This window comes from Pezoporus wallicus, unplaced genomic scaffold, assembly GCF_028554395.1.
Source record: "Pezoporus wallicus isolate ANWC-B61680 ecotype Strahan unplaced genomic scaffold, APGP_CSIRO_Pwel_v1 contig_7461, whole genome shotgun sequence".
NCBI lineage: Eukaryota > Metazoa > Chordata > Aves > Psittaciformes > Psittacidae > Pezoporus > Pezoporus wallicus.
This window is the reverse complement of record NW_026637976.1, coordinates 73,111-89,687: the sequence shown is the minus strand read 5'-3', so window position 1 is coordinate 89,687 and position 16,577 is coordinate 73,111. Positions and strand designations below refer to the sequence as shown.

Below are 16,577 nucleotides of genomic sequence, written 5' to 3'. Positions count from 1 at the left end.
TAAATTTAAAGAATAATCATGAACAAATACCCATAGAAGGGGCCTGATCAGCACTAAAAGGTGTTTTCAGGAAAGCCTTTATAAATGGATTCCAATGCCTAAAAAAACCAACCCCCCCAAACCAAACCTTCCAACAGATTATAAATACCATATAAGAGGACTGGAAGCAGAATCAAAATGTACCTGGGCTGTGAATATACCATGATCCTGTGTTATCGTGCTCAAGTCCATTTGTCTACCACCATAGGAAATAGCTTTAGCTGGTTTTATTTTTCTTTTTGATATAATTAATATAAAGAATAAGTGCAATTTCATCTCTATTCCCACATCACTGATTTCACCTCCATGTCTGCTATCAACCCCCTGGTCCCAAGCTCACTTGTCCGAACTCTTCCTTGGCCTGCGGAAGCTGGACATGTTCTCATTCAGTGCATAGATCCTCCGAGAGAACTCCTCGAACTCCCCTAGGACTTGTTCATCACACTCCACCGCCACGGCGTGTTCCACTGGGATGGAGTTAAAGTCCTCGAGCTGATCTCCCGAGCTGAACCCCGTCGCTTCCAGCCCCATGATCTCCTCTGCTTGCTCCACGGTGCAGCAAAGGATGGGGTTGAGCGCGGGGCGGAACTCACAGGGCTGCTCGGTGCTTGTGGTGCCAGAGCACTCACCAGGTAGGAAGGCCCCATTTATTGCACTAGTACGTCCTAGGAAAGACTCCTGCTGGTCTTGGGTGCTGTTTAAGCTCCTGCTTTCTCCATTTAAACTGCTGCACAAGTTCTCACTTTTCTTGGTATTTCCTTTTGCGGAGTCCATAGAGGTATCCAAGGAAGAAGATATTGACCCAGGATTTTTAGCTAACTCTCCTACACGGGCTGTGATGGCGACGGGCTGTGTTAAAGCAGAGTTGTAGCTAGGAGGAGGAGTTTTGTGCTGCAGTCTCTCATTTCCCGTGCTGGCTCGTTTTCTGAGTCCTTTATCTGGAGAAGGAAGCCCACTGGAAAAGCCAATATCCAACCTGCCGAAGCTAGAGCTCTGTCTCTTTGGAACGGGAATCGCACTGGATGTATGGTGTCGATCACTGGGAAAGAAGGGAAGGATAAATCACAGCTGTTAGGCACGTTCATGAGCACTACAGATGTTTAACCAAAGGCTGAAGCAATTACTTTATCACAACTCCAAGCTCCGTTTGGCCAACGACTTGTATCCTGAAGTGCTAAACCCCTAAACGTGTTTAATGCTGTCTGAACTACAGAAGACACCCCAGAGGACAGCTTTACTGAAAACCAGGAAGATCCTGTAGGAACATTTACAAAGCTCTATGGTTTGAAGTCAATCACCCAAGAAACCACCACATTATGTTAATTCGGACTGTTAACACCGTTTTATGGGACGAAGCTGTGATTTATGAATCACTACTGTTGACCGCACGTTTATGTATTTAGGGCCTGTCCTGGGCCATCATAAACTCCTCAAAAGCGAGTCTGAATCCTCTCAGAGTGACTTCTTGCAGGAGTGGACTCTCCTGACAGCTACAGAAAGGAGTAAAACCACACCAAACGTTGCTATTTACAGAGGATTCTCTTCGCCAGATCTCCTTTCCTGTGCCAATCATTCCAAAGCTTTTTGGACAAACATCAACCTCTGTTTCTTGAGGAGCACGAACTAATCAAGCTTAATTTACAAGTTTGATTTTCCTATTTAAGACGCCACTTACACCGTGTCTCAGGTTCTATAACTTGGAACATCCCCATCACATCATCTGCGGTGTGTTACGTGAATTTTCCTTCATCAGCTTAATCCTTATCCAAATATAATCACCAGGCTATATGCAAATAGTGTGCTGTACATCAACAAAAGCAACTGCTTCATTTTCCCTTCCAAACTTAAAAATAATAAAGAGTACAGCTATTCCTGATGTGCTGAATGTATAACTCCAAGATTCAACTGCTGTCAGTATGAGTCTAAGCTCCATTTAAAAAGAAACTCTTTCTGCTCAAGGCCTGACACATTTTGGGTGCTGTAATGCAGGAGAAAATCTTGGAATAGCAGTTAAGAGTAGTCCCTAGAATGGATCCTTTTCCATGTTATTTCCCTTTTCTTGTTCCCTTTTGTAAATAGGATAAGGTAGATGGCAAAAAGGCTCTTTGAGAAAAAGCAGCATCCCCATGGAAGGGCAGCATAGAGTACTGCAACTCTTAACTTTCCTCTCCCATCTCACCTCCTCCCAGGCTGCCCTTTACTAAACGCATGGAGCTTTCTTCTCTTCCATAAAGCCCTCAAATTACCCTAAGGAACAGTTGCTTTTTGGAATTACACTTGTGGACAGTGAAGTAGAGAGATAGCAGCAAAACCACTAAATTTCCCCTTCCACTGCTGTTTCAGCCCTTTATAATGCAAACTCAGCACCTGCAGCTTTGTTTGCAAAGGTTTGGAGCCTTCTTAACAGAGGTGGCAAACCAGAAAGCAGAATGTGCCACAGATGCTGACAAGTGCTGGATGCATGGTTACAGAGATGAGGCGCTGGCACACGGTGCCCAGAGAAGCTGTGGCTGCCCCATCCCTGCCAGTGTTCAAGGCCAGGTTGGACACAGGGGCTTGGAGCAAGCTGCTCTAGTGGAAGGGGTCCCTACCCGTAGCAGGGGTTGGAGCTGGAGGAGCTTTAAGGTCCCTTCCAACTTGCTCAAATTCATTCCTCTGAGGTCAGCTGCTTTAAAGGGCAAAGACAAGTATGCATAAAACTGCCTAACTGCTGAACCCCAAACTGCCTTTCAGCAAGGGCTTATCAGCCCGATGTAGGCACAACAACGTTCCTACACAGCAGAAATTTCAGTGTCTGAGTAAACCAACGTGAGAACTGTGGTTTCCAATTAGCTCAGGAGAAGCAGCTCTACAAACTGTTGTGGTGGGCATATAAATCTAAGGTCCTCTTAAAGAGAAACATGCCCACATTCCTCTGTAAATCTAGGCCTTAGAGGCAAATGGGTGAGAAATTAATTAGTCTGCGGGACCAGGAGAGCTTTTAAAGAGCTTGTTATGACAAGGCCATTCAAGCTAACACGTTATGTATGCCTGAACAATACCTCTTTAGACCAGCAGCCAAAGAAAATCTTCCCTTCCTTAGTAAGTTGAAGTGGCAGGATGATGTATACTAAGTGATCTAACAGCCTGAACGTATCAGCAATACAAAGCTAATCTCCCTCATCCACAAAATAACTTCCCAGTTAATAGAGTACATGAGGGCTGCCCCATAGGGCAGTAAAGCAGGAATGATCTTCATTTATCATGGAAGTGTTCAAAGCAATGAACTAGAACAAAAAGCACTTGCAGGCAGGATCCTTAAACTACATGCAATGAAATGGATCTTGCTTAAGAGCACAGAACCAGGTTTTAAGCTGCTGGAGACACACGTGGGCAGATTTCTGAAACCATCTATTGCTGCCAATAAATACAAATGGGATGGGTTTAGCTTCAGTCAGGAATAAATACAGGGATAATGGCCCAAATGTGGGAAAGCAGGAATGAAGTCAATAGAATGGCTTAAGTGCTTATCAAGTATTACCTAAGGCATTTAGATAAAAGTCAATATGCACAAAGGGCTTTGGAGATCAGCCATCTAAGAGGTCATTGCCCAGGCTCCTTCCACAGCCACTAGAGAAGAAACAAGTGTGGGAGAAGGGTGGGTAATAAATAATCATAGCATCATAGAATGGTTTGGGTTGAAGGGACCTTAAAGCTCCTCCACGTCCAACCCCTGCCACGGCCAGAGACACCTTCCACTAGAGCAGCTTGCTCCAAGCCCCTGCATCCAACCTGGCCTTGAACACTGCCAGGGATGGGGCAGCCACAGCCTCCTTCAAATCCCCTGTTGAGAGCCATTCATCATCAGTGGAAAGCCACCTGGTCAAGATGCCTCTTCTCAACCACAAGGACAATCTAGGCAACTAGGTGAGGCTGTGTGACAAGTGTGTATAAAGCAAATATTAGAAGATGAAGAGCTCTCTGTATACTAAGTAGACTCATGGCCAGAATCTTGCAGGCAAGTAAAACCAAACCAAAATGGCTGTAGGTACAGTGGGTTAAGCAGTTAAGTCAAGGGGTCTTCTCCTGTTCCATCACCTCCCTCCAGGTGAGAATGAGAAGTCAGGCTGAGGGGTTTGGGTCAAAAGCAATGTGTATAGAGAGGCACAGAGCTCAGAAAGCCTAGTTTGCTATTGCTCTTCGTGAAAACAGGCAGCTGATGGAGGATCTCCATTCCGTTTGCATTTTCCTTCAGGAAAAGGCTGCGCTGCTATCAGAATTCATAGCACTGCACCGAAGCAAGCCCACAGAAAGAGATGCTTTATCAGCTTCACAGCTTATGGAATTAACACAAAATATAGTAAAAAACCAAGTCACATTAGAAAACTATCATCCTATCTCCCAGAAACTTTAGAGTAAGGTATTGTCACCAGTGACAAGAGTTTGGCTTGCAGGAGCATAGTCCTTTACTCCAAGGTACAAGCTTGACCTGAATTACTAGAGTTGAGCTGGTTCAGCTTCCAGCCACAGGTAATTACTTGGTCCTTGACAGTGAGACAGCAAACTGGTGTGGACACCTGCCCAAAAAGAATGGCCTGTCACTAGTGGAGGATAAAACCTGATTTGATGAACTGCCATCAGGCCTTAAGGACTTTCAGTCATCAACTTGGATCAGCCTCGGAGTAGTTCTGTATGGGAGCAGGTATAGTTCCTATCAGGAAGCAGGAGTTCTGAATTAGAAAAGAAAAGCCTCAGATTTATTGGACAGTATAGATAAGAGAATTACATCCCCACCAACCTGAAGGCTTCAATTGCATTCAAGTCTCAAAAGCCAATTCGTAACAGCCTAACTTCAGCTCTAAGTTTTACTGGCAGCAAAACTACAAAGTAGCTGCTTTCCCCCCCAGAATATTAGTTCTCACTTGTTAATAAATAGTCCGTTTGGGCATTCTTGCAGCCCTCAGGCCCAAGATGCAGACTCCATGCTGTAAACAGGCGAGATAAAGTGATGGAAGCAGGACACAACCACTTGTGAAGCTGTTGTTTTAGCCGTCCTGGTTGGAATCTGTTTGCAGCTTCAATCAAAAAGAAAAGGTTTCTTGAGTCGAGATTCACTTGTGCTTATTTAAACTGGCTGCAAAGGGGCTCGGAGAAACTGTAAAGCACTATGAGAGACAGAATACAATTCACAGGCTCAAATATGTATCTTTTCCTCCCCGCAAAATGTTTCCTCAGAGGGACATTACTGGATCACAGCTGGTCAAAATACTAAATCTTGATTGTCTGGCCCCAAGCCAGTATCCACAGCTACAGCTCTTTGGTATGAGAATACTTACCCAAAGCAAAAAATCATAAGTTAAACACCATTTGATCTTTTTTGTTGCAAACTATGACCTCATGGCAGCAAGAACGCTCAATGAAGGTGTTTAAGTTGGTTTATAGCCATCTGAAAGGTTTGAAGCTCCAAGCGTAGCTCCGAGCCAATAGCATGTCAAGCGTGCTAAAAAGCAATAATAGTTTCTCACCTTGTGGAGATTCCTGCTTCAAGAACACACAATAGCCACAGGGCTGCAAAAGGGAGGCTGCCAGCATGAAGAGAAGGTGAAACTGGGTCTTTTGGCAGCTAAGAAACTCTGACACACGCTTTAGACAAAAAGAAAACCTTCATAAATTAAGCTACCAGGGTTTGCTCGAGTCAAATGTTCAGTTTTAGGCTCCTCTCGAAGCTAGCAGTACATGAATCAAGACTTACCTTCGAAACACTGATTTAAGCCTTGGCATGCAAGTGGGTTTGAGTCCAGCTTTTAAATGCAGGCTCAAAAGGACATCTCCCTGGCTACAGACAAGAGCTAAAGGCCTATCTCATATTTGCCAGCATTAGATGAGCCTTTTGTCTAATCTATTCACTAGGAATAAAACCTTCTTCTCGCTGCACTGCTCAATCGGTGGTGTGCTCTTTACCCGCTATTGATAATCACAAATGCTATCCCTTTACTTACACAGAGTAAATAAGCTGAAGAATAGGAGAGAAAATGAAAGAGCCTCTTCATTTAATGCAATGACCTAAAGAGTCTGACTTGTGCAAGATAAATCTGAACACGGAAAAGGGAATAAACCAAGGATCAAAATGCACAGTTTGGTCTCAAAAGCTGGAGTAAAATGTGTGCTCCAGAGTAAAAAGGATTCAAGAGGAAAGCTGCCCAGGGCCTTTTGCATCAGCAAAAGCTAATCTTAAAAATGAGCTGCTTTTCTGGAAGCCAGTGAGATTCCAGGATGAAAAAAAAGACTGGAAACAGAGAGAATTAATCCCAAAGGAAACAGAAAAGATTTGGGGACCACAACCCAGACAGCCTAAATCAACAACAACTTTGCCTCATCATCTTTCACCTTAAGAGTCAACATGCAGAGTTGATAACAGAAAAAGAAGCAGTTCTGTAGCTTCCATCACAGTGTGCGCAGGGACCAACAGATCTGTCTTGATTTTGTCTATATACAGTACAAGTAATATTGTGTAGGGGGGGGGAAGCAAAGTAAATACAGCAGAATATAGGTGCCAGGAGAGAGATGAAGAGGGAAGCAGGGCTTGTAGACCTGCAAGCTCACTGTAATAAATCAGGTGTGTTGGGATGTGAAAGCATGTATTAATCATTTCAGTGTCATGCCTGAGAAACCAAAACAACCCAGATCTCACCAGGCTGAGGGACCAGCAGCAACACAAGTACACCTCGAGGCAAAGGCACTGGACTCCACAAACCTTCAGGGGGGACAGAGGCTCGCAAAGGCTGAAGCAAAGACTGGAAAGATAAATTTGCTCTGATAGAGGCATGAAATAGATGGGATCTTCCACAAAAGCTGGGGGCAGTGTTTGCTTTTAATCTGAAGGAGTTAAAGAAACTATTCTGTACTTAAAACGAGACACTGATGCTGCGAGGGCTGGAGCAGCTCTGCTCTGGAGCCAGGCTGAGAGAGCTGGGCTGGGTGAGCCTGGAGAAGAGAAGGCTCCTGAAGGGGAGACCTGAGAGCAGCTCCAGTGCCTGAAGGGGCTGCAGGAAAACTGGAGAGGGGCTTGGGACAAGGGATGCAGGGACAGGCCAAGGGGAATGGCTTTAACCTGCCCGAGGGGAGACTGAGCTGAGCTCTTAGGCAGAAGCTCTTCCCTGTGAGGGTGCTGAGGCGCTGGCACAGGGTGCCCAGAGAAGCTGTGGCTGCCCCATCCCTGGCAGTGTTCAAGGCCAGGTTGGACACAGGGGCTTGGAGCAAGCTGCTCTAGGGGAAGGTGTCCCTGCCTGTGGCAGGGGTTGGAACTGGATGGGCTTTAAGGTCCCTTCAACCTAAACCAGTCTGGGATTCTGTGATGCTTACCAGAGGAAGAGGTTAAGTCTGAAATAACTGTGTATTCCTGTTACCCTGCATATGTAGGGGATTCAATTCCATTCCCAACTGCAGAGCAATGTCTCTATTCAAAAGCAAAACTAAGGACAATGCACATGTCAGGAGTTAAAACCAGTCCTGTTCAAAGAGAAACTAATTACAGTGTGAGTGTTGTTTTTTACCAGTGTGATTATGCTTTGACAGAACTTAAGTACGCCAAAACCCAGCTACAGTGCTAAGAAAGGAAACTGAAGACCAGCACCAACGAAACCAAACCAACCAGGCAGTGTGAGTGTATCTGTAGATAAGAAAAACCCATCATCACCACCTCATCTAGTGTGAGGCATCCCTGCCCATGGCACGGGGGTGGAACAAGGTGATTGTAAAGTCCTTTCCAACCCAAACCATTCTGTGACTTGATGCCCCTGCTCCCATGCTGCAAGTGGAGGATGATGTGGACTTACTGTACAGACTGTGGTCTGTGGGACTGGGGATAATGTAACTCACCTCCAGCATCCTGAAAACAAAAAATTCCTTCAAATCTTCATTTGAACAGCGAGTGGCCTTTAAGCTTGTTTAAATCTCTGTAATCAGATATTATCCACGACACAGTGGGCATCTGTACTCTGCTATGTGTGTGTGCTCAACTGCAAGGCCCAATTAGGGAAGTCTAGCCGGTTTTCCCCTTGAGCTAGACTCCCTGTAAAGCCCCATTTCCATGTATATTAGTAGGAAGTACTAAGAAGCATTGTTTAGAATCATTAGCCTTAAAAAAAAAAAAGAGTTAAAAATGAACAGCTCTTCATACATGTTTTGGAGGTGAGAAGGAAATGAGGCATAGACAGACAGGGAGCGGGGAACGTGATACTCCCAGAGAACCATGCTTCATATTTCTACTTGTTTTGAAATATTATCCAGCCAAAAAAGATGTGTTTTGTCTTGCTAATGACTGTGTATCACCTATAGGAAAAAACCAAGCGGCTGTATGACAGCAAAGCCCCTAAGGCTTAACCAAAGCTTCCAATATCAGTTCTTCAAAGGCAGCGCACATCAGAAGGGAAGAACAGAGAACCCCAGCCTGGTTTGGGTTGGAAGGGACCTTAACGCTCATCCAGTTCCAACCCCTGCCTCGGGCAGGGACCCCTTCCACTAGAGCAGCTTGCTCCAAGCCCCTGTGTCCAACCTGGCCTTGAACACTGCCAGGGATGGGGCAGCCACAGCTTCTCTGGGCACCCTGTGCCAGCGCCTCAGCACCCTCACAGTACCTTACAGGTACTTCCATGTGGAAAGTGATTCCCATTTAACATCCCAGCACTGTTTATTCAAGTCAGAAGGGAACATCCACAACCAGTACCCTTCCCTCCACTGATGACTGCACACAAGTGCTATAGAAGCCATGGATCTGATATTCCAGCCCTTCATTTCCAGATTTGCTGAGGGGACCACACACCATCCTGGTGTTTTTACATCACAGTGATGGATACCACATGAAACCTCACAGTAATGTTATCCCCAAAGAAGAAAGCTTTGTGTTATGCATCTTGCTAGGGGATAAGAAGAAAAGCAAGGAGAATCTTTTCAGCTGTGCTTGAAATTACTGACAGAATAAAACAGCGCAAGGGACTGCACTGCCTTTTCTCAGGGCCTGTTTATTTCCACTGTTTTGTTGGCTGAGTTGAATTTCCATCAGGCAACACTTTTTATAGCATTGCTCAAAGATGTTCCATTTTCTGCTCCTGTATGTCTTTTCCTTTGCCAAGACTCTCCTCCCAAAACAAGTGATTTGGACACCAGCTTCGAGCGCACATGGACCAGTGTTTCTGGGCTTTGAAACTGTGCTTTGCCAGTGTAAACCTCATGAAGTTCAACAAGGCTGACAAGAAACCTGGAGAGGGGCTTTGGGCAAGGCCCCATAGGGACTGGCCAAGGGGCATGGCTTGAACCTGCCTGAGGGGAGATTGAGATGAGCTCTTAGGCAGAAGCTCTTCCCTGTGAGGGTGCTGAGGCGCTGGCACAGGGTGCCCAGAGAAGCTGTGGCTGCCCCATCCCTGGCAGTGTTCAAGGCCAGGTTGGACACAGGGGCTTGGAGCAAGCTGCTCTAGTGGAAGGTGTCCCTGCCCATGGCAGGGGTTGGAGCTGGAGGAGCTTTGAGGTCCCTTCCAACCCAAACCAGGCTGGGATTCTATGATGATTAATTCACCTCCCTCTACTGAAGAGCACTGCTTTTCAAACATCCTCTCCCTGCATCTCCCTACCCCTCTGAGAAGGGTTATGGGCCCATCATCTAGAAAATATAACAGCACATACAAACAGTAGAACATTGTGGACATTTCCATAGTCTAGCTTGGGAAAGTCATCATCTTCAAGTATGCTTAACTCTTGTGAAGCTCTTAACTGCTTATATCTAAATATGATGCAGCATCCACCTCTTTAATCACAAAAACCCCACTTACCATCTAACCATTAGCCCGAGCTCCATGAAGTTCTTCAGGTTAGGGAGAGTTTGCCGGAGATCTGGAGTACTCAGCCCATGTTGATATCTAAGCTATAGAAACAGGAAAAAGAAACCCAAAATTAGCACTGCTTTCCAAATCCCACATTGCAATGAATATAACATTCTGGTCAGTTAATTTACTGGGGTTTCAAAGAAAGTGTAGGATAATCAAACAGTTCCCTTATGGAAATGTTCCATTTAACACTCATAACCTCCTATTAGCAAAAGCCACCCAAGAACAGGGAGAAAACAATCAATCTGCCTGTTAAAGCTCATTCCACCTTTTCCATTTCCTATCTGGAACAGGAGAGCAGCCTCCCAGCTTAATGAAAGCACAGCCATGAGGTGGAAGGACCCAATTTCAACACAGTGTTCTATATTCATTGACTCCAAACGTGTATTTGTGTGCGTCATTCCCGAGTGCATCAATGTACGTTGGAATTAGTACAGTCATATCAACTGGTACAAATACACATTGTCACACGACTGGTCTGAATCTGTTCCTTCCAGAGTTTCCATCAACATTTAAACTGCTTCAGTTATTCCCATAATTAAACCCAGCATTCACATACAATGCATGTAGCTAAGAGAAAGGCTTCAAGCACTGACTGACTTTAAACCAAGTATTAGCTCCCATGTGGGTGCAAACAGAAAGGAAAAGATTCCATATCCGACATCATGCAAACCTGCTTTTACTCCCAGGTTATCAAATGAAGCACCCAACAGAACTGTCACTGCTGGTGGTAATAAACGGCTTAAATAAGAAGTTCCCAAACTAAAAGTACCTCCTAAAGAAAGCACAAGGAAGGGGAAAACTCTGCCTTTCAAGTGTGAATCCCAGCACTTCATGGAATCCTTGCAGGGAGATTTATCCCTTGTGTGGTTAAAATATGACAACTAAAATGTCCCTAAATTCCAGTACCTTTCAGACTAGCAGGATAAAGAGGAGCCAACATAATACACAGTTCTCAGCAGGTAACACCCTCTAGAACAGCAGGTATCACCCTCTAGAAGCCACAGCTGGCCTCCACTGCACACATACAGTAACTGCACAAACTGGATACTGAAGTAGTTGCTGTAACATGGAACAATCACAGAATCATGGAATGGTTTAGGTTGGAAGGGACCTCAAAGCTCATCCAGTTCCAGCTCCCTGCCACGGGCAGGGACACCTTCCACTAGAGCAGCTTGCTCCAGTCCCCATCCACAATAATCCCATTCCAAGTTAAATTTGGATTTTCAGATCCACACCTGTTTCCAGGACTGATGGCAGTGAGGTGTAAGCAAGAATCCTTCAAGTTAGAAAGATTTCTGACCAAAAAAAAGACTCAAAATTGGGAATGATTTCCATGCTTTTCTGAGTTTGAGGAAGAAAAATAGCTTTGGAAGAAAATCATCCTCAGCACTGCTTTGTACAACAAGAGGCCATTTATTACACAGCTTATTAGTTCCATATGGACCCAGCCAAGGCATATGGTGGGCTTGGATTCAGATTTGCTGCTGCAATGACAGAACCTGGATTAAGGCAACCAGCCAATATAAATGACTTTCGATCACCACGTTCTCCTGATGGGATTACAGTGGATTTGGTTAACCAAAGCACGAGCCTGGGGGCAAAAGAAATAAACCAGCAAAACAAATCAAAACCATCCCATTGTCCCTCCTACTACAATCAAACGTTCAGAGATGATTCCTTTTTATAGGCACCCTTAAATTCTAAGGTTTCATAGCATGAAAAGTGCTGGATTAAGGGAGCGCTCTACTGCCAACAGCCAAGATCAGAGGAATGCATGAGAGATTCCTGTATCCAAACGTGAACAAGACCACTGTTTCTGCTACAATCCATTTACTTACTGCAAATGCTAGAGATGCACGGTAAGCAAAGTTAGGATGGCAGGAAAATAATATGATTTCACTTTATAAACCCCATTCTATATTGGCTTCCTAACAGCTTAAAGCCAAAGCAATATTGCCTTATGTGTCTGTGTCAACAGAAGGTGATGATGATGCATTTACAAAACAAACATGGAGGTAAACCCAGGAGCTGCTGAAAAACTCATCTGCCTTCTAGTGGCAGACAAAAAGCAGTTGAAGCACCAGAGCCATGGGTTATTTCCCAGGTTTTAGTCTGGTTCCTAAAATACCTCCCCATCAACGTGACAAGGTTAACTCCTACTTTGCAGTGGTCCCACCTACTTTGTAGGAGAAATCTCTCCACCTTTACTGAGTGATAGAACCCATGACACATGCAGCAAATACCAAAAGGAAGCACCACAGAATCCCAGCCTGGTTTAGGTTGGAAGGGACCTTAAACCTCATCCAGTCCCAACCCCTGCCACGAGCAGGGACCCCTTCCACTGGAGTAGCTTGCTCCAAGCCCCTGTGTCCAACCTGGCCTTGAACACTGCCAGGGATGGGGCAGCCACAGCTTCTCTGGGCACCCTGTGCCAGCACCTCAGCACCCTCCCAGGGAAGAGCTTCTGCCTAAGAGCTCAGCTCAGTCTCCCCTCGGGCAGCTTAAAGCCATTCCCCTTGGCCTGGCCCTACAGGCCCTTGTCCAAAGCCCCTTTCCAGCTTTAGGGGCTGGAACGCTTCATCATTAGTAAGAACTGTGGGGTTTTTCCTTCCCAAACCATAAGGCATTTCTCTTACACCTTTCTTCAGTTTAATATCTTTTAACAGCCAATACCACACATACACAGATAGTTACTCCACCTCGTCCAATAACCAGCAAGACACAACAACAGCAATAACCCTCACCCATGACCTGTGACAGCAGAATTCATACAAGTGCCCTCTAACATCAAAATCAATTTTAAGAAGAGGTGAATGTAGGGAGAAGACAGATGCTTTGCTCATGAGACTTGAAAAGGTGGGAAAAGAAAAGCCTGAGGTGACTGTTGCTGTCTGGATCCTCCCAAGAAACCAAGTTCAGATTTCATTTGTTGCTATTAAACATCACCCACTTCCATCCACCCCACGCTCAGCTTCCAAAGGAACCAAGTGTCATTTGCTAAAGCAGTGCTTTATTTAAAGATGAGATTGGTTCTTCAGGGTATTAGAGCCCCAGACATCCATGGAAACACAGGTTTTAATTTGAGGGAGGGAACAAGTGGCCAAGACTCGTGTTCATGTTTATATGCCTGTATTCACCATGGGACTGTAAGTCATTAATGATGCTCAAGTAATAAAGTACTATTTGCACTTCCTTTCCAATATTCAGCTCCTACATGCAGCTTTGTTTTCCCAAGTGCTGTGTGAAATGTTACTCCATTGAGCAAAACACGTAGTAAACATTAATTGGAAAACAAGGAAGACATCAGACAGGAGACAGAGTTTGTTCTTGTAGCAGCTATTAGCAACACGTACTCCAGAGAAACAAGGTGTAGCAGAGGGGATCATAGAATCACAGAATGATCTAGGCTGGAAAGGACCTTAAGATCATCCAGTTCCAACCCCTGCCACAGGCAGGGACCCCTTCCACTAGAGCAGCTTGCTCCAAGCCCCTGTGTCCAACCTGGCCTTGAACACTGCCAGGGATGGGGCAGCCACAGCTTCTCTGGGCACCCTGTGCCAGCACCTCAGCACCCTTACAGGGAAGAGCTTCTGCCTTATCTCCAACCTGAACTTCCCCTGTTTCAGTTTGAACCCATGACCCCTTGTGCTATCACTCCAGTCTCTGATGAAGAGTCCCTCTTCAGCATCCTCGTGGCCCCTTTCAGATAGGCATCATGTTTTATGATCAGTTCAAAACAGAAGAACCTCAGGGTACTTGTTTAAGGAGAAAAATAATCTATGTAATTTCTTTCAATTACACTGATTAACTCCTTTTACTTTTCTCAAAGAGAATAAGATTCAAAGCTACATTTTACTGGGCTTTGTCACTCTGGCTTCTATGTTAACATAACAGCAGTCAAAGTTATTTAATCGAAGATGTAACAAAGCAGCTACTCAAACATAAAAGTACATAGTCATGTTTCTCCAAGATCAAGGAAAACTCTACATTCATCCAATTTGATGACTTTCTTTACTTGCACCCCCAAACATCTGACGCTACAAATCCAGGGTGATAAAGTGAGCAACTTCAGCGTTAGAAAAAGACGTTGATAGGAGGACAGTGTTTAAAGTGTCAATAACTGCCTAGACTGCTCCTGTAAAATCTGGGGGTTCTGTCTCCAAATTCAGGAAGTACCTGTAAGGAAGAATATGAAGATGATCAGGGGCTGGAGCACCTCCTGTATGGAGCCAGGCTGAGAAAGTTGGGGCTGTTGAGCCTGGAGAAGAGAAGCTGCGTGGAGACCTCAGAGCAGCTTCCAGTGTTTGAAGGGGGCTGCAAGGATGCTGGAGAGGGACTCTTCATCAGGGACTGGAGTGATAGGACAAGGGGTGATGGGTTAAAACTGAAACTGGGGAAGTTTAGATTGGATCTAAGCAAGAAGTTCTTTCCTGTGAGGGTGCTGAGGCACTGGAATGGGTTGCCCAGGGAGGTTGTGAATGCTCCATCCCTGGCAGTGTTCAAGGCCAGACTGGACAGAGCCTTGGGTGCCATGGTTTAGTGTGAGGTGTCCCTGCCCATGGCAGGGGGTTGGAACTGGATGATCTTAAGGTCCTTTCCAACCCAAACTATTCTATGATTCTAAGAAAGAGGATATTAAGTTTATATTAAGGGCAACTCTACTTCTGTAGAAGACCAGCCTATCACAGTTGGGGGTATTTAACATACACTTGCTATTTATTCCAACATCACAGACAACCATAAATATTCCCAGAATCCCAGGTTGAAGGGACCTCAGGGATCATCTGGTCCAACCCTTCCAGGCACAGTATAATCTACACTGGATGCCCAGCACCCTGTCCAACCCAGCCTTAACTGGGACTTCTTGTCAAAAGAGAGTCTCCAGCTTCACTGTAGACATCGTTTAACCCCTGGCACATGGACATCAGGTCTCCCTGAGCCTTCTCCAGGCTGAAGAAACAGCTCTCTCTGCCTTGAGTGAAAACAAACTGCATTTAAGATACTGGTTCTCAAAGTGAAAGGTGGATTTACTCTTAAAACTTGCATCAGCTTTCTAATACAGTGTTTAAACACTTAATTTCCATCAAAAAACATGAAAACTGTTCCAGCTAACACAACCACAGTATCACCTGCAGGTAAGGCACGACAAACCCCTTAAGTTAACTCATAACAAGCCAGGCATTGTTGGTTTAGACTCTTTAGGAAAAGGAGGGAAAAGAAATACCGTAGTATCATAGAATGGTTTGGGTTGGAAGGGAACCTCAATAAAAGCACCCAGTACCTGCATTCCTTTCAGTGCAATGGCTTGAACTTCTACTGGAAGGAAGGTGTCAATCCTCAGCAGCAGCCAGCTCCACACTGGGTGTCTCCAAACCACTGCCATCCAAGCACCTTCTAAGTATTTATTTTGCCACCTAGGCTGTTATACTTAATTAGAATCACATCAGAAGACATAAAAGCTCAACACCTTCCTAAAGGCAACAGTTCCATGGTAAAACATCTATTCATCAAGTCATGACATGCACAGCAGCCTCATTTGTTAACTAAAATACAAACCTGTAAAGGTTCAGTTACTCTCCTATACAGCCCACAAGATAAGAAGGAATAGAACTATTTAAGTTTCCCAATAAGTTGGCTTAAAAAGAAGCCATTTAGTTATCTTTCTATTTCTGAGTAGTATCAGATTGCACCCAAGACCAAAATTAGGGCTCTTGCCACTAAGGGGCTGCCTCTTAAGAAGAATAATGATATCCTGCATTTACATGCAAAGAAGAATAGCCCATTTCCTAAGCTAAATCCTGTAGCAGGATTTAATGACTAATGGTACACAAGCACATACATTTACTCCCAGCCAGAAACCACAGAGTACCTGGACTGAAATATCCTTTTTTGAGGGAGCACAGAATAACTCTAATTCTGACTTCATCTGTTCATCATTTAGCATATTGTTTCCCCAGCCCTATTCATCTTGGTCTAAGACATGTGGAAGCAGTCTCACAGCTCAACCTATGTTAATAAAGCTTAAAATACCAGCCCTTTTAATACATATTATGCCTAATATTGGAGCCTACATCCAAATCTGCCCTTATCATAGAATTATGGAATGGTTTGGGTTGGAAGGGACCGTACAGTTCTAACACTTCCCTTAGTCTCTACTGCAGGCAGCTGGGTCCTTGGTGTTGCAGCTCTATCTATACAAGTGGACTCAACCCACTACCCCACTACGCACTGTGTTAAGGCAGTCAAAAGCAACCCTGAAACCTTTTCAGCTAAACAAGGAGTTTGTCTTGCTAGCATCAGGCATTTCAAAAGGCCATCTGCTCCCCAAATGTGAAAGCCTACAAACAAAAATAGAAGCAAGAGTGTTCTTTCAACCCAGTTTGGAGGGTTGGTTGGGAGCCAAGCATTCACATCAGGCTTTCAGAGGATGTCAAACGCTGGGAGAGAACTAGAAAAGGCAAGATTCAATCAAATGACATAGTTAATTGTTTTACAAGATCCTGGAGGACTTCTCCGAGGCTGAAGGAGCATTGGCTGGCCTTCAGATGACTAAGCACTGCAATAATGAAAACAGAAAGCGTTGTTATAATGCCTGTTGCTATATAAACAACCTTGGGGGATCAGTGGAATAATGCCTGCTGCTATACACACAGTTGTGTGTGTTTATACCTTTTGGGG

The 16,577-nt window shown here is 44.8% G+C and overlaps 1 protein-coding gene across 4 annotated transcripts in view; it reads right to left on the bottom strand.

The window, feature by feature from the left end:
* Positions 1 to 251: 251 nt before the first annotated feature.
* Positions 252 to 16,577, bottom strand: part of UVRAG (UV radiation resistance associated) — an 89,388-nt gene continuing 73,062 nt past the window's right edge. For 3 of the 4 annotated variants that reach the window (XM_057408502.1, XM_057408501.1, XM_057408500.1), the window contains 2 exons: positions 9,843 to 9,934; positions 252 to 1,078 (listed from right to left, as the gene is read on the bottom strand). In XM_057408502.1, the coding sequence (XP_057264485.1) occupies positions 376 to 1,078; positions 9,843 to 9,934 (795 nt within the window). In that variant the 3' untranslated portion in view covers positions 252 to 375. Of the gene's footprint in view, positions 1,079 to 7,896; positions 7,974 to 9,842; positions 9,935 to 16,577 lie in introns of all 4 variants that reach the window. The other variant, XR_008972068.1, reaches the window with a different exon arrangement.